Consider the following 19,005-nt stretch of genomic DNA (forward strand, 5'->3'; position numbering starts at 1 on the left):
CAGCTGATGGATGTTATCTCTCTCCCCTTCCTCCCACCTCTGTAATTCTGCCTTCCAATAAATAAAAATAAATCTTAAAAAAAAGAGAGAGAGAAGGGATTACTAGCACTCTTGAGAAATCCCCCATAATACCGCCTCCTCACCACCCCATCCCAGTCCATTCTAGACCAGTCCCCTGCCCAGATGTGGAACATTGTAAATAAGTTTTTTTACCTGCATGAACTATATACGTTCTTCAGATAAGATAGTTGGCTCTCCATATCAGCAGATTCCTCTGGTGGATCAAAAAATATTTTGGGGGAAAAATGGGTCTGTATTCAACATATACAGACTTTTTTGTTATGATTTTCTAAACAATGCCATTTAACACTTAATAAGCATTTACATTGTATTTGATATTATAAATAAATGTAATTATTATAAATATAAATAATTGAAACCATGCAGGGAGTTGTATATAGGTTATATAAATACTACACCATTTTATTTTATATGAGGGACTTGTACATCCACAGATTTTCAAATCAAGGTTTCTTGAACGGATCCCCCAAGGGTACTGAGACACAATTGTACCTCCATATCTGGTCCATTACAGAAACATTTGTAGAAAAATCTCACTAGGCCGTATGATTCAGCAGACTACTCGCTCTAAGTATGCTTGAATTTCCAAATATACTGTCTAGATGTCCATTACCATTTAAATTTTGTTTTTTGCCAACCTGTTTTCAAAAGGCCTATTCCCCTTTCATTTTTTCTAGTTGTGCCCTGAAACTTACAATCTTTTACAGTCAGGATTTAGGCTAATAATACAAATAGCTAATGTTTATTCAGCATGTACCGTGTTCTAGCCAGGTTCTAAATTCTTTATCACCCTTTGGTACAGGTACTATTACTGTTTCATATACTTATGAAGGAATTGAGGTGCAGAAAGGCTAAGTGAAAAGTGATGATACATTGGCAATACTCTGTTGCTGGGCGCCAGAACCCCAGCATTGGCTGGGCACACTTCCTCTTACTTGTCCCTTAGAGTTAGCCCTAGAGAAGAGGCAGCAAACACATCCCAAAACTTTGTCTGCGGGGTCAAAGCTGTGACACAGCACATTGGAAAGTGTTCAGTATACACTTCAGACATTTTATGATCTTACAGACAGTGAGTGCCTAGTCCTGTTGGTCATTTTTATCTTGTGTCATGCTTCAGCTGTACATTGGGGCTCATCTACTGTAGGCAACGGCATGGAAAGCTGAACACAGCTTACAACATTGATTCTCCGGCAGAATTTCTCTTGGCAGCAACCTTGGGCATTCAGCCAATTCTTAATTTGCTGATACTTGCCTCTAGATTTATCTAGTCGCATTTTATTTTCAAATTTAACTGTGTGTGTTAGCAGTGTTTCTTTTCCTTCTTTAAAAATAAAATCCCATATGAGCACTGGTTTATGTCCCAGCTGCTACACTTCTGATCCAGCTCCCTGGATCTGGGAGAGCAGCAGCAGATGACCCAAGTTATTGCGCCCTTGTCACCCACGTGGGAGACCCAGAAGAAGCACCGCCTTCCACCCCCGGCTCCTGACTTCCTCCTGGCCCAGCCCTGGCCATTGTAGCTATCTGGGGAGTGAGCCAGAGGATGGAAGATCTCTGTCTCTCTGCCTCTCTCTCTCTCTCTCTCTCGCTCTGACTTTCAAATAAATAAATAAATAAATCTTTTTTAAAAATCTGAGAATTTAAAAAAAAGTTAAGCAATTGATCATTTTAGGAATACCTACTGCAGATGGGAAGACACTAGTAAATAATTCATACCTGAATACCACGATGCTTAAATAGACATTCTGTTTACTAACAGTTTGTCCTGAGAGGCAGCTACGGATTCTGAAGCTTTCCCAAGTTTCACCCTGCCTAAGCGTACATCAAAGCTTAGGTTGCATGTTTATTAGTACTTTCTCAATGCCCATGTCTCAGTAGCCTGTTTCCTAATCCTAGGATCCCAAAGCTTCCTAAACAGTCACCAGGCAGTTAGCCTTTTGAGTGTGTTTCCGTGAACTTGTGTGTCACCCACAGTAACAGAACAACCACGATAGCAGCTACTGTTTGGGGACTTACCAGAGAGCTCTTAGCAGCTCTGTTTTCACAATTTAGAATTAATATTGTACTCGTGATTCTGCTAAAAATTTACAGTTGCTGCATGAAGTTGGTGCTGTAGCTGTTCATTTCGCAGAGAAGGAACCTAAGACTCGGGATATCACACATTTCCCCAGGCTCAGAGCAGGTTTTCAACAGCAGCGCTAGGATTCGGAGAACAAGTCTGACTCCAGAGCTTGTTTATGACCTTCACCATTACTCTATACTGCAAGTGTCCTCAATTTTATTTGATCAACTGAAGCGAGAAGTGATCATTAAAAGTATCAAAATCGCCTACAGCATCTGTTTTTCACTTCTTTGATCCAGGTAAAGTGTATACAAGCCCATTCTTTTATTTTGCATAGATCCACATAATTCTGACACATTGACGACCATTGTGATCAATATGAGCTACTAGAGCCTCTAGACTGGTGCTGTCCAGTGCAGTAGTTACTGGCCACATGTAGCTATTTAGATTTAAATTTATTAAAATCAGATGAGGTTGAATTTTTTAACTCCAATCTCATTAGCTTCATTTCAGGTGCTTAATGAACTAGTGGCTGCTTTATGAGGATGCTTCAAACAGTTCATGGAAGGTGAAATTTTTTTTTTTTTTTGACAGGCAGAGTTAGACGGAGAGAGAGAAAGGTCTTCCTTTTTCCGTTGGTTCACCCCCCAAATGGCCACTGGTGCTAATCCAAAGCCAGGAGCCAGGTGCTTCTCCTGGTCTCCCATGTGGGTGCAGGGCCCAAGCACTTGGGCCATCCTCCATTCCCCCCCCCCCCCCCCCCCGGGCCACAGCAGAGAGCTGGATTGGAAGAGGAGCAACCGGGACAGAATCCGGCGCCCCAACTGGGACTAGAACCCCGGGGTGCCGGCACTGCAGGCGGAGGATTAGCCTATTGAGCCACAGTACCAGCTGGAAGATGAAATTAAAAGATATGTACGTTTTCCATGAATTTATCTGAAACCCCGCATATTGAATGAAGATAAGCAGAACTAGAACATCACCATGAGCACACGAGTTTTGTGACAGCACCTTTCTAGAATAGTTCTGTGGGATAGAAATAACCTGTGAGCCACATGTGTAAGTTCAACTCCCTAGCAGCCATATTTTAAAAGTAAAATAGGGTCAGGCTTTGGAGTAGCAGCTAACATACAGCTTGGGATGCCCACATCCTATATGATGGTGCCTGTGTTCAAGTCCTGTGTCTGCTTTTCCACCTTCCTACTTATGCACACCGTGGAAGGCAGCAGATGAAGGCTCAAATAGATCCTACCACCTACCTGGGAGTCCCAGATTGAATTTCTTACCCCTAGCTTTGGCCTGGCCCAACCCCCAGCTGCTGAGGGCATCTGGGGATTGAACCAGCAGATGGGAGATCTTCATCTCTCTTTGTCTCTATGCCTTCCAAATAATTTTTTTAATTATTTTAATATTTATATATTTATTTGAAAGAGGTTGAGAGAGAGATCTTCTACCAGCTGGTTCACTCCTCAAATGGCTGCAACAGCCAAGGCTGGGCCAGGTTGAAGCCAGGAGCTTCTCCAGATCTCCCACATAAGTGCAGGGGCCCAAAGACTTGGGCCATCTTCTGTTTGCCCAGGCTATATCAGGAAGCTGGATTGGAAGTAGAGCAGCTGGGACTCGAACCAGCACCCATATGGGATGTCAGCACCGCAGGCTGAGGCCTAACCCTCTACACCAAAGTGCCGGCCCTAAGTGGAAAGAAATAAGTGGTTTGTTTTAATGTATTTTTAGCCCAGTGTATCCCAGCTGTTACCATTTTAACAGCTATTAATTAAAATTAATTATTAAATTTAAGTTACTAATGAAATACTTTCCTTTTCATTAAGTTTTCAAAATTTGTTGTATATTTTACATATTCATCACTTTCAGTTTACCATAGCCACAGTGTTCAATAGCCACACAGCAACTATATAATGTAGTTTTGAGTTCTACACCAGGGAGTTCTCCATTGGGACGTATCCAAATGGGAGTGTTGCCCGGTGCTGTGTAGAACCACTTCCATAAACTTTGGGAGTAGAAGCAGTGCAGTCATACCATTGCTAAGAGGAGGCCGGATTGCTGAGACTAAATCTGCGGATTAGGGAAGTAATACGCTTTTTAAAAAACACCCATCTGTTTTCAAGATCGTTGCTTCTGGCTACGTATTTCTTAAAAAGACACACTCTGGCAGCATAAAGCACCTCAGAGTGATAATATATTAGCTGTGTTATTTTAGTTCACTGTTAATAACTGCATAGACAGCTGACTGACTTCAAAGAGCCAATAAAACTTGAAGTTCTGACTGAGAGCCAAATAATACTTGGAATGAGCACAGAATGAGTTTAAGTTATCTGCAGACTTTGCCCTCCTTGCTGAAATAGCTGCTGTGTTCCTCTTCTGAAGCCCTTCCTTGACAGCACTATTTGGTGACTCCTTATTTAGCCTGTATTATATAACTGACTGGCTACCATTCTTGGAAGATCATCTTAAAATTTCCCAAAGTGACTGAGGGAAGTCGCATCTTTATATTTGGGAAATATTTGTGTGTACATTGTGTTATAGGTACGTACTCACTCTCCTGTGCGTATTTTTGTAAACTAAATTTCTTCACCTACTTTGCAGTAATAACTATAACCCTAACATTTACTTTCAAGTTCTTCCTTCTGATAAGCTTATATTATACTATATGAATAGCTGAGCATATAAGCAAAGCATGTGAATTATTCATCTCAGTGAGCACGCTTGTCTGGCTACAAGAGGCTGTTGTTACCAAAGCTTTATTGTCATCTGGGTTGACCATGTTCTGTGTATGCCTCACTGCCAGTTTCAGGAACCGTAGGTGAGAGGGAAGATGGGGCAGGAATTGTGTACTATGGCTTAATATATTTCATATTTTAATAAACTATGACTTTCATTTTTTGAAGCAAAAGAAGTCAGATACTAGAAATAAAATTAAGTTCTACTTTATTTTCTGTCTTTATCTAGATCTGTCCCCCCTCCATCTGTCTACTCCAACTTACCACTTGTTCCTTACAAAACTCCGATTGTGAATGTAGGTGTATCTTTCTCATCCATTCTGTAAGACTCTGAGATGGATAGCTAGATTGACTGATTGATTTCCACTAACAACACAAAGTTTTTTTTTTTTTTTTTTTTTGACAGGCAGAGTTAGACAATGAGAGAGAGAAAGAGAGACAGAGAGAAAGGTCTTCCTTTATCCGTTGGTTCACCCCCCAAATGGCCGCTACGGCCGGTGCTCTGCGCCAATCTGAAGCCAGGAGCCAGGTGCTTCCTCCTGGTCTCCCATGCGGGTGCAGGGCCCAAGGACCTGTGCCATACTCCACTGCACTCCTGGGCCACAGCAGAGAGCTGGACTGGAAGAGGAGCAACCCAGACAGAATCCGGCGCCCCGACCCGAACTAGAACCCGGTGCGCTGGCGCCACAGGTGGAGGATTAGCCTAGTGCACCGGCCACAACACAAAATATTTATACAACAGGATGTTTTTACTTCATAGAGTAGGATCACACTGTATATACACTGCAACTTGCTTTTCTCACATGGTATTGTGTTAACCTCTGATATACTTTTGCTTAATATAAAAAATTTTATATATATATATATATATATATATATATATAAGAACCTATCTAACACAAAGCAGTAATGAAACAGATAACTTTGAATCCCCCACACAGACTGGAAGGTAGAACTTACTCAGATCTGTTGACACTTCTGTATGCTACTGCTTCTGCTCCCACCCAGCAAACCACTCTTCTGAATTTTCTTCTTCATTTTCTTGCCTTATTCCATATGAATGTGTCCATCAAAAATATATTTTCTTGTTCGCTTTTTTAAACTTTATTAAAATAGGATAATAGTGTATATATTCCCTTTAGACATGCTCTGTTATTTTAAAAATCTGCTCATACTGTATGTATTTTTACTGCTGTTACTGCTGTGTGATATTCCTTTATGTAGATTCATTTTTCTGCCAATGAATATTCATGTTGTTTCCAATTTTGCTGTTACAAGTAGTGCTTCTATGAAAATTCTTACTCATATCTTTTGGCCCACATGTATAAAAGCTTCTCTGGGTATATACCTAAGAGTATAGTTATTATGTTGTAAAATAGAAGTATACTCAACTAGATAAGTCCACGTTCTTATCCAAAGTGATTAAACACATGCCTAAGCAGTATGAGAATCCTGGTTTTTCCACATCCTAATCAACACTAGATTTTATCAGTTACTTTATTTTTGCCTACATGTTTTATAAAATAACATTACTGAATTGTGAGTTTAGATTTCTTTCCCTTCTTTTTGGTGAAATTGAACATTTTCTATATGATTATTGGCCACTTGTATTTCTTCTTTTTGGAAATATATTTTCTAATGGATTGTTAATCTTTTTTCTCATCGATTCATAGCAACTTTTATGTTCTGGACACTTAGAATTTTGTCATTTTTTATGATGCAAGTATTTTTCAGTTTGTAGCTTGACTTGTCAGTCTTTTCACTCAAACTTTAAAATTTTGACTTCTGCTTTTACGTGTTTAATCCTTTTGCAGCTGAGTTTTTTTCAGTTTACTGAGGGTATAAAACCAGTTTCTATATTTCCAAATAAAAAATGGTGTCGTAAACCCATTAGTCTGATATATATCAGATTCCCATATGTGTGTCCAAGTTTGAGGAGTTTCTTTCACCTTCCAAATTTTAGAGTCAACTTGTCAAGTTTCATTTTCTATAAAATACTGAACTCTTCATTAGAATTCTATTAGACTTGGCCAGCGCCGCTGCTCACTTGGCTAATCCTCCACCTGCGGCGCCGGCACCCCGGGTTCTAGTCCTGTCGGGGTACCGGATTCCGTCCCGGTTGCTCCTCTTCCAGTCCAGCTCTCTGCTGTGGCCTGGGAGTGCAGTAGAGTATGGCACAGGTCCTTGGGCTCTGCGCCAGCATGGGAGACCGGGAGGAAGCAACTGGCTCCTGGCTTCGGATCGGTGCAGCGCACCGGCCATAGCAGCCATTTGGGGAGCGAACCAACGGAAGGAAGACCTTCTCTCTCTCTCTCTCCCTGTCTAACTCTGTCAAAAAAAAAAAAATTCTATTGGACCAGCTTTAGGAAAATTGATATCAGTGGGTATTTGGTCTCCCCACCCATAAACTTGGTATCTCTCTCTATTTATTTAACTCTTTGTGTATATTTTAATAAATTCTATAGTTTTCCCAATAAAGACATTTCTCTCCTGTGAAATTTATTCATGGGTTCCATTATATTTGTAATAATTTTGTTACTCATTTTGTTAAAGTATTGAAATGACATTGATACTTGAAGTATTGAAATGACATTGATACTTGGATCTTGATCTTACATCCAGCCACTTTGTTGAACTCTTTTATTAATGTATAATAGATTGTGGGAGTCTGTAAACATAAATACTATATACATACTATAGTTTTGTTTCTTCCATCCTGATCCATATGACTTTTATTTTTGTGTTTTTCATGCTTTGATGAATATGATCCCTAGCACAGTACTGAGTGGAAGTGGAATCAGTGAGCCTCTCTGTCTTGCCAGTCAGTAAAGGGAGTGCTTTTAGTATTCCACCAATGAATACAGTAGTCACTGTGACATTTTTGGTAGATGGCCACTATCAAGTTAAAGACATTTCCTTTTATTCCAATTTTGTTAGTGTTTGCTTTCACCATGAACAGCTATTAAAACCAGCTGAGTCCTTTTTTGCACCTTTTGAAATTTTTATTTTCTTTTACTCTAATTTGTTAGTGAAGCAAATTACATTAGGAATTTGCTATTAAACCATCTTTCCATTCCTGGAATAATCCCAATTTGGTTGTTATACATGCTTTTTGGATGTACTGCTCAGTAATGCGTTTTTGTAGTTGTAACATAATTTCAAAATAAGAGAGAAGAGAATCTTTGTTGGAAACAAAATCTTTCTTAAGTACCTTAATGGGGCTTAGAATTCATTAGATTTTAGATGTAAGTATTGGATGTAGGTAATAGTTTCATGAAGCAAAAAGAACACTGGAAAGCTAAGTTCTAATCTCATTTTGCCCTTGTGTTCACCTGAGAGAACCAATATCGTTAACTAAAGGGAGCCTTATTTTTTTCCTCAGTGAAATATCTATGAGCCTCAGAGACATGTAAGTGGTACTCACAGCCAAATGGCTTCACTTGCTTTGCTATTACCTGTCATCATCCAGCAAACACTTAGTTACTAGGCACCCAAGGACAAAGCAAAACAAATCTATTCCTCAAGGAACTTCTATTCTTTGGAAGACAGACGATGTGATAGTTTAAAACAATGCAGTTGTGAGACAAAGTGGTGCAAACTACCTTCTACACACAACACTAGCTGGAGAGTTCTCAGGGTGAGGAGAAAGGAAATAGATTCAGGTGGGCTAGGCTATGGAGCCGACCCTTCTGCATGATGCACATTTACTGACCTCTGGGACCCTCGCGTGGGTTCCCCGCTGTTAGTGAAGGGACTAGAGCGGTTATTCTTCAGAGGTCCTTCTTGCTTTGAAATTTTCTTTCTCTCTTTTTAAAGATTTTTTTTTTTTTTATTTTGATAGAGTAAGAGAGAAGGGTAGACACAGGACACAGATCTTCATCTGCAAGTTCATTCCCCAGATGGCTGCAACTGCCAGGGCTGGGCCATGCTGAAGTGAGGAGCCAGGAGCTTCTTGCAGGTCTCCCCCTTGGTGGTAGGGGCCCAAACACATTCCTCTGCTTTCCCAGGTTCATTAGCAGGGAGCTGGATCAGAAGTGGAGCAGCTGAGATAGGAACCAGTGCCCATATGAGTTGCTGGCATCACAGGTAGCAGCTTCACCTGCTACAGCACAATGCTGGCCCCAAAATTTTGTCTCTTTGACCCAGAGCTGTATCACCCTTTTCAGGAATTCACAAATAATTTCATGCTTAATTAAACATTTGTGCTCCTAACTCTATCCCATGGTCCTTGGAATGTTTTGTTCCATTGGCTTATGGTTGTGAATGGCAAAACAGAATCTTCTTGATTCTATTTTATTACATAATACAACATATTTCACTTACAAATAGTGATGATGCTGACATGTGAGTCGTAATAAACAATTACCTTTGTTGTGTTTTATGTAATTGTTAAGTTTATTATTACTATACATAGATTTTTTAAATTCCAAATTTTATGTAATTTCTAAGCACATTTCATTTGTATGTCTTATTTCAGTGCTGGACCCAAAGGAGACAACATTTATGAATGGAGGTCAACTATATTGGGACCCCCGGGATCTGTCTATGAAGGAGGGGTGTTCTTTCTTGACATAACCTTTTCACCAGACTATCCGTTTAAACCCCCTAAGGTCAGTATGAAGTATTCATCCATTTTTAGCTGTATTTATTATATGTGTATATACCTATTCTTAGATATACATAGCTCTGAATGCATGTCTCTTCTGTTAGCAGTCAGCTTCCCAGGATTGGTAGCGTATCAAAGGAAAGGGAATGTGGACAACTGGGGGTTATTCCCTGACCCAAGCTTTTTACTCACGTTTCATTGCTTTTTGTCATACTTTTTCATTGTCTTCTTTCTGTGGTATATGTCATAATATAACATAAAACACCATATTTTATGAGTAGTCAGAGGGGAGTGAGTTTGGGCTAGAGCCATCCCTAGACCCCAAAGAGCCACGCATAGCCTGGAGGCAGCATGGACAGGACTCAGGTTAAAGGCAGAGGAAACCTCACCAAGGCCATGTTTATCCTGTCAGCCACGGAACTCTGGGTTTGGTGCCTCTGACGTTTAGCTATTCACATGCACTGGAACAGAAGGCGTAACTCACACTTAAAAACATGCTATGCAAATTCATTAATGAACTCCTTTTAATACCAGCTGATAAAACTGATTATCAATGTTAAGTCACGTGTGTGTGTGTGTGTCTGAAGAAAGTATAGCAGTGTGCTGCAGTCAAAGCATGAAAGAAGAGCCGCCAGATAATCCGAGACAGAAGTACACACTTTAGGAAGTCTTCACGTTCTTACCTGCTACCTGGAGTCATTCGTCTGATCATCTCTGTTAACATTTCTTCTCCACTCTGGCACAGGAAAGACTCAGGATATTGACTCTGTATTGGCCCCAAGAAATAATTCTCATTCAGGCCTGACTTGACTTCTCAATGTAGAGGGAAATAAAAATTTTTTGAATTGTAGGTTGGGTACATTTTTTAAAACAAAAATAAGACTAAACCTGTAGCACGACTTATTCTAGTTCCCCTCCATCCACTCCCCCCTCCTCGCTCTCCCTTTCATCCTTTCCATTGATGCATAGACACTACTTTGACACCAAAAAAAAACAAAAAAAATAGATATAGTTACTCTTGCTTACCAACAGGAAAGCCAAGGAACAGAGACTAACTTGCCTAGCATTGTGCAATAAGCAAATCATAGTGTCAGCATTTGTACTCAAGAAGTCTGGCCCTAGGACAAGCATTGTCCTGCAGCAGGTTGAGCCAGTTTCCCATATGAGCACTTAAGTCCTGACTGCTCTACTTCTAATCCAGCTTCTTGCTAATGCACCTGGGAAAGCAGCAAAAGCTGGCCCACCTGGAAGACCCACATGGCATTCCAGGCTTCTGACTTCAGCTTGGCCCTGGCCCAGGCCCAGTCGTTACATCCATTTGGGGAGTAAACCCACTGACAGAAGATCTCGGTCTCTCCCTCTCTCTTTAACTCCACCTTTCAAACAAATAAGTAAATATAGAAAAAAAGAAAAGGCTGGCGCTGCGGTGTAGCTAGTAAAGCCACCACCAGCAGTGCCAGCATCCCACATGGGCACCGGTTCGGGTCCCAGCTGCTCCACTTCCGATCCAGCTCACTGCTGTGGCCTGGGAAAGCAATGGAAGATGGCCCAAGTCCTTGGGCCCCTGCACCCAAGTGGCAAATCCAAAAGAGGCTTCTGGCTCCTGGCTTCAGATCAGCCCAGCTCCAGCCATTGCGGCCATCTGAGGAATGACAGTGGATGGAAGACCCCCCCCCCCCTCTGCCTCTGCCCCTCTGTAACTGTGCCTTTCAAATAAATAAATAAATCTTTCAAAAAAAAAAAAAAGAAGAAGAAGAAGAAGAAGTCAGCCTAGAAGACTGGGTGTGACAAAAACAGAAGCAGGGGCTATTGTTTCCAAAGAAGCAGCTTTCATTTTTTTATGAGGAAAATCTGACCATAATTGGACTGGTTTTTAATAGCTCTACTTCTGAGACACAGTGCTTCCCTTTACTGGGAGAGTTCAAGAAAAAGCTGAATTACTACCTGTCAAGAATATTACTGGAAAAAAATGAAATCCCTCCACTGACTCAGTTGGACAAAGCAACCTCTAAAGAAAAAGAAAAATCAAACTTTGGTAACCAGAATCACAACTTAAATACATATTTAAAAAAAAAAAAAACCTGTAGAAAGTTTTTAAAACCCAATTATTGCCTCCTCATTTACCAATTTCAGAAATAAGGTTTTTGTAGACAATTACGTTACTCTAGGGAGAGAAGTTTATAGTTGCATTGAAAGCTGTTAACTGAAAAGAGAATTTTATTATTTAATAGTTTTGAAATACCATGTCCATGCTTTAAATATTCCACATTTAGGATTAGGATATTTTTTCCCCTGCTATCCTACTCTTTGCTGTTTTTCCACATTATCCCTGTATCTTTATTCCTGTAACACTTCCTAGTACTCTGAAGAAGTGAGCCAAGGAAACGGGAAATTGTTGGTGAGAGCTGAGTCACAGATACTCATAAACCTCATTGGTTAGCTCTGTAGATATCCATGATGTAAAATTAGCCTTATAGCATGACTATATTTGTGAGGGTCTTTTTTTCCTCCAGAATTCTCATACTTAAAACTCCTAGTGAGAAATTTTTTTTTCCCTTAAAAAACAAATGGCTTTAATTGAGTCAAAATAAGGAATGAGGCCTGCGCTGCGGCTCAATAGGCTAATCCTCCGCCTGCAGCACCAGCACACCGGGTTCTAGTCCCGGTTGGGGCACCGGATTCTGTCCCGGTTGCCCCTCTTCCAGGCCAGCTCTCTGCTGTGGCCCGGGAGTGCAGTGGAGGATGGCCCAAGTCCTTGGGCCCTGCACCCGCATGGGAGACCAGGAGAAGCACCTGGCTCCTGGCTTTGGATCAGCACGGCCCACTGGCCACAGCGGCCATTGGAGGGTGAACCAACGGTAAAGGAAGACCTTTCTCTCTGTCTCTCTCTCTCACTGTCTACTCTGTCAAAAAAAAAAAAACAAAAAACACTAAAAAAATTAATAAGAAATGAAGTAGATAGATAGATGTCAAGTCACAATTTTTGTTCTAATATGAATTTCTGCATTGGATATCTCTGGCTATGGTTCCATTTGGAAATTGGGGATTATTTTCTTTTTTTTTTTTAACTTCTATTTAATAAATATAAATTTCCAAAGTGCAACTTTTGGATTATAGCGGCTTTTCTCCCCATAACCTCCCTCACACCCACAGCCATCCCATCTCCCGCTCCCTCTCCCATCCCATTCACATCAAGATTCATTTTCAATTATCTTTACATACAGAAGATCAATTTAGTGTATACTAAGTAAAGATTTCAACAGTTTTCACCCACACAGAAACACAAAGTGTAAAGTACTGTTTGAGTACTAGTTATACCGTTAATTCACATAGTACAACACATTAAGGACAGAGATCCTACATGGGGAGTAGGCACAGTGACTTCTGTTGTTGATTTAACAATTGACACTCTTATTTATGGCATCAGTAATCACCCGAGGCTCTTGTCATGAGCTGCCAAGGCTATGGAAGCCTCTTGAGTTCGCCAACTCCGATCTTATTTAGACATCAAAGTGGAAGTTCTCTCCTCCCTTCAGAGAAAGGTACCTCCTTCTTTGATGGCCCGTTCTTTCCGCTGGAATCTCACTCACAGAGATCTTTCATTTAGGTCACTTTTTTTTTTTTTTTTTGGCCTGAAAAATACTCTCGTGGGCTTTTTAGCCGGATCCGAGTGCCTTAAGTGCCGATTCTGAGGCGAGAGTGCTGTTTAGGACATCTGCCATTCTGTGAGTCTGCTGTGTATCCCGCTTCCCATTGTTGGATTGTTCTCTCCCTTTTTAATTCTATCAGTAGTATTAGCAGACACTAGTCTTGTTTATGTGATCCCTTTGACTCTTAATCCTATCATTATGATCAATTATGAACTGAAACTGATCACTTTGGCTAGTGAGATGGCATTGATACATGCCACCTTGATGGGATTGAATTAGAATCCCCTGGCATATTTCTAACTCTGCTGTTGGGTAAGTCCGATTGAGCATGTGCCAAACTGTACATCTCCTCCCTCTCTTATTCCCACTCTTATGTTTAACAGGGATCACTTTTTCAGTTAAATTTAAACACCTAAGAATAATTGTGTGTTAATTAAAGAGTTCAACCAATAGTATTAAACAGAACAAAAAAATACTAAAAGGGATAAAGTATTAAGTTGTTCCTCGACAGTCAGGACAAGGGCTGACCAAGTCACCATGGTGCTCAAATATAGCTTAAAGGACAGTATAGTGATTTGGAATGCCTCTTCCTGCTATAGGAACTTTTGGGGAGTAGGGCTTTGTTGTTTGAACACCGCACACTCCAGTACCTAATTTTTAAAAATCAGACATGAGCTACTTCAGTAATATCTTTCTGAATTTGCCTAAATCTACTAAGGAAAGCAAAATGATTTTTACCTAAATGTATAATGTTCATTAAACTTAATATTTGATTTTAAATAACTTGAGTACTAGTTGTACTTTTCAAGGCTGTATAACAGTATAATTTCAGCACATTAGATTTGTTGTACAGTCATCTCTCTTACTAAATCTGCAACATTTTACTTTTTCAAACTATATAATATTCTACATTGTATCTTTATTCATATGGCACTGTTTGTTGTATTTGATGCCATGGCTACAGTTGAGGATTTAACCACCAATGTTATGTCTCTGGGAATCATAGCTATTGAATGGAGCTCTAGCTAGGAATCATATAGCCAAGAGGAAAGTATGTAAACTACTAAATGCCTAAAAATTTCTTAAAACATGTTTATTTTTCAGTATTGACATATGTTTTAACATTATAATTCAGATACCTAGTATTTGTCAAGTAGAAGTTGATTTATATTCTGTTAGGGATTACTTTTTTTCATTCATATCACAGGTAAATAAATTACTGCTGTATTCAAAATCATACTTTTGTATTTTAAAAGTTTAATATTTATTTCAAAGTTTAAATTTTTCAGTTTGTATATTTATTATAGAATGAAAAGCAATTGTAGATAAGCAGAAGGAGAAAAATTTACTTGTGATCCTATCCCAAAAACTATTCATGCCATTTTTGTGTGTTCCTTTTGAGATTTTTGTTCTTTGTATATATGTATACATATGTAAATATGTATTATACATATATCCATTCTACCAAAACTTGGTCGTATTCTTCATGACTTCATAATTATTTTTTATTTAATTTCTTTGTTAGATTTTCATTCAATAATATATATTTCTAATAAATATATACTTACATTACAGTTATAGGAGCTATGTGCTATTCCATTGTATAAATACACCAAAATTTAATCATTTTCCTGTGGTTGGACATTTACGTTGTTAGTATTTCTGTTATAATCAGTGATGTGATGGGCACCTTGAAATGACATATTTTATATACATAAATCATTATTTTCTGTGGCTAATAAATTTAGTGGCGTAAAATTTCTGGATAGAAGAATTTGCACTGTTTGTAAAGTTTTTGATAAAGGTTAGCAAATTGTTCTCTAGAAGAATTGTGTCAATTTATATTATGGCAATCAACGTTAGATAATATATAATATTTCCCTACACTCTCATCAACTTTGAGAATTTTGAGTCTTTTTTTCCAGACTAGTAAATGAAAAAGTGTTATCTCATTGTGCTTTACCTTACATTTATTCGGCTTCTAGTGAAATATGGTATAGATTTAGGTATACTGTTGTCTAGTTATTGCTGTTCTTTTTTTTTAATTTTATTTTTTTATTTTTTATTTTTTTGACAGGCAGAGTGGATAGTGAGGGAGAGAGATAGAGAGAAAGGTCTTCCTTTTTGCCGTTGGTTCACCCTCCAATGGCCGCTGCGGCCAGCGCATCGTGCTGATCCGAAGCCAGGAGCCAGGTGCTTCTCCTGGTCTCACATGTGGGTGCAAGGCCCAAGCACTTGGGCCATCCTCCACTGCCTTCCCGGGCCATAGCAGAGAGCTGGCCTGGAAGAGGGGCAACCAGGATAGAATCCAGCACCCCAACCGGGACTAGAACCCGGTGTGCTGGCACCACAAGGCGGAGGATTAGCCTGTTAAGCCACGGCGCCGGCCTATTGCTGTTCTTATGAATAATTTGAAGCTTTTCCTACACCAAATAAAATTGATAAGTATACTTAAAGAATTAGGAAACAAAATAATGGAATATGTTATGTTTTCTTTTTTCTGCCAGAAACATTTTGAAAATATTGTGACTTCCTGTCTAATGTTTTGTCTCAGAGATTCTAAAGACAGATATTCTAACAGGTCAGATATTTGTCCTTCAGTTAGAACTGCATAGAGATAGCCTATTCTGAATTTGGCTTTTTCTATCTCCTTCTAGATCTGGACATTTTATAAAAAGTACTTGAGCAACTTAAATAGATTTAAGATTTGATGGGTGTGACATGGTAATTTAAGCCTAATTAAGATTCATATTGGCTGGTGCCTCGGCTCACTAGGCTAATCCTCCGCCTGTGGCGCCAGCACACCGGGTTCTAGTCCCGGTCAGGGCGCCTGATTCTGTCCCGGTTGCCCCTCTTCCAGGCCAGCTCTCTGCTGTGGCCCGGGAGTGCAGTGGAGGATGGCCCAAGTCCTTGGGCCCTGCACCTGCATGTGGCTTCAGATCAGCATAGTGCTCCGGCCACAGCGCGCCAGCCGCAGTGGCCATTGAGGGGTGAACCAACAGCAAAGGAAGACCTTTCTCTCTGTCTCTCTCTCTCACTGTCCACTCTGCCTGTCAAAAAAAAAAAAAAAAAAAAAAAGACTCAGGTTAAGATGCCTGCATCCCATATTAGATTACCTGGGTTCAGAACACAGCTCTGCTCCTGATTTCTGCTAATGTAGGCTCTGAGAGGTAATGATGGCTGAAGGCATTGGAAGTTTCAGCTGCTTTCGAACAGTAAATAATTTAGTTTGGGTCCTTAGGTTTTTAAATTCTTCATTTGATTCTCATTAGATTAAATTGACAGATCAAGGCTATTCATGAATAAAGTAGCTAATTAGTTACAGTAAGAAACAACGATATCTATCATATGAAATCCAGAGAGAAATCCCTTCTCAACAGTGAGTTCAACAACTCCATTCTTAATAAATTATTATTACACACTTATTTTTATTGTTTTTGCTGCTACTTCTCAAGAAACAAATTGAATGTTCCTCCCAGGATTTTCGGAAAGAACAGTGGTTTACAGGTACAAATCCAACAGCCTACTCATTTACTCTGGACTTGGTTAAAGAACATGCAGCTGTCATAGAGTAACACAAATTAACTGGTTCTTATCCTGAGTTCATGCATTCATTTGAAGGTTGGCCATGGGTCAAATCTTCCATACAAGGAATTGCCTGTTGACATCCCCAGTTGAACATCTAATAGTCTGTTCAAACTGAAGTCTAACACATGACTATTGATTACATACCCCCCACCTCACTCCAGCCAGACCAGCTCCTCCAGTCTTCCCTGTCTTAATGAACAGCACCTCCATTTTTCTAATTGTTAAGGCTAAAAATCTTACACACAGCCTAGCCAGACCCAGTCCTTATTGGCTTAGTCTGCAAAATAAATCCAGAATCTAATCATTTCTCATCCCTGCCTAGTAGCAGCTGATGGTGGCCAAAGCCACCATCTGCTGTTTCCCTACCCCAGTGGTTGTGGAAGTTTCCGTCTTCTCTCCCTGCTTCTGCATTGTTGACCCTTATGCTGAGTGATACTTTTATAATACGAGTTAGATGATGCCAAATCTTTGCTTAAAACTCTTCAGTGATTCCCAATTCCTTACAGAATCCCTCTGTTCACCGCATACTGTCAGAGTCACCAACTGTCATCACTCTTTATTCATTTACCCTAAGCGTGCTCCTTCCACGAGCCTTTGCACTTGCTCTTGGTTCTGCTTGCGTTTGTGTTTCCTCAGAAATCCATAAAGCTCACTCCATGTGTCCCTTCAGGTCTCTGCTCAAACATCCTTTTCAGAGATACTCATATATGACAAATCAGTGTTTCTGATAAGCTTGCCACTACCACCACCACCATACTTAATTGTTTACTGTGGAACTCCTCTTTTCTGGCATTACATCTCCCTTTGTTTATGTGTTGTGTTTCCCTTTCCCCAGTTAGCATCTAATCTCCATGAGCATGGGGGACTTCATCTGTTTTCATGTTATTCCTATATTTCCAATGCCTGGCAATTCAGTAGGCATTCAACAAAAATTTGTTGAATTAATTTAATCCATACAAGTGCCATAAAGAAAATGTTGACACCCCACTCTGTGTGGCCCAGAAAGCTGAGGCCCATGGAGGTTAAGTGACACATGGGCCACACTGGAGATTGATAGCAGAACTGGAGGCCAAGCCCCAATTCCTCAGTTATAGAGAGGATTTAAATTGCTTATATACCTGGAAGAAGAAACGCTTGTTTTTAGACTGTTCTCCAACCCAGAGTTTTTGAGTGGAGAAAAAAGAAATGATACAAGGAGTAAAGAATGTTAGAGGAGATTCTGAGTGCTGTTTTTCCATTCTGTCCAAAGGCGCTGAGGGCTTTTCTCCAATGTGTTCTAACTCAGACTGACTCGCTGAATCTATGTCAAATAGTAAACACTGATTTCTGGATTTTGCCCCACCTAGGATAAAAGACAAGTCGTTTTTGTGATAGATGATTTTCACACTTTCTCATGTCAAAACAGCCTTGTTTTCTCAGTATGAGAAATGACTGAGCTATGGTATTGCTTATATCACATGAATCAATAGGTTTTTATTTTAATCCATGTTCCTTTAATTTGTATGAAATTTCAAAATGAGTATGATGATTAAAAACAAATGAAAACAATGTCATTGTCTTTTAGCTTTTGTAATAGTACACATTGTGTCTTGTGGCCAACCACCACTCCAAGTTTAGGAGTTTCTAAAAATTAGTGAGGTTGGGTTTTGTGTGCTTAGGGCAAAGAATACAGCTTCATTATAAAGCAAATTATATATGCCTGTAAGCTAATTAGTCATTGGCTGGCAGAAAGTTCAGTTTAGTCGTACTTGGGGAGAATTCCTGTCTCCCTAGCTTTCTGTAGTCCAGTGCAGCTCACTAATTTTGAAGAAGGGACTTTAGTTTATCACGGTCTCCTCTGAGATACTTATTTCCCAAGCCAGAGTAAGTACAACAGACCGAATCAACCCAGCCACAGAGCACTGGTGGAGGTGGTATGTAATCGGCTTTTCTGCTATCTACTCACATACCCCCATCAGTGCCTGCCATAGAGGTGGGGTTTCAGACCAGTACTCCAGGCTCTGAGTTCCTCTCTCTGTGCGGTGGGACCTCATTCCACATGGGAGGTGGTGCTTGATATCTCTGTCAGCCTAACCTGTTTCACAAAGCATATTCTCTACAAGGAAGTTATGTGAACAAAGGAGACTGAAGAGAGACATTTAAATGTTTGGAAAATGAGGAGTCAGAAAAAGATGGCAACCTATTGAGACATTACTTTTTCAAGGAAAGTTGCACAGGTGATAAGTGACAACTTTTCCTTACTGGGATTTTCTAAGTGAGAAGGATGGGGTAACTTTCCAA

At 39.9% G+C, this 19,005-nt stretch overlaps 1 protein-coding gene across 3 annotated transcripts in view; it reads left to right on the forward strand.

Moving 5' to 3' along the window:
- LOC133749904 (ubiquitin-conjugating enzyme E2 E2) overlaps nt 1-19,005 on the forward strand; it is a 389,174-nt gene that overhangs the window by 280,560 nt on the left and 89,609 nt on the right. For all 3 annotated transcript variants that reach the window (XM_062179274.1, XM_062179282.1, XM_062179288.1), the window contains exon 4: nt 9,359-9,491. In XM_062179274.1, coding sequence (XP_062035258.1) covers nt 9,359-9,491 — 133 coding nt within the window. The remainder of the gene's footprint in view (nt 1-9,358; nt 9,492-19,005) is intronic.

This window comes from Lepus europaeus, chromosome 2, assembly GCF_033115175.1.
Source record: "Lepus europaeus isolate LE1 chromosome 2, mLepTim1.pri, whole genome shotgun sequence".
Classification (NCBI taxonomy): domain Eukaryota; kingdom Metazoa; phylum Chordata; class Mammalia; order Lagomorpha; family Leporidae; genus Lepus; species Lepus europaeus.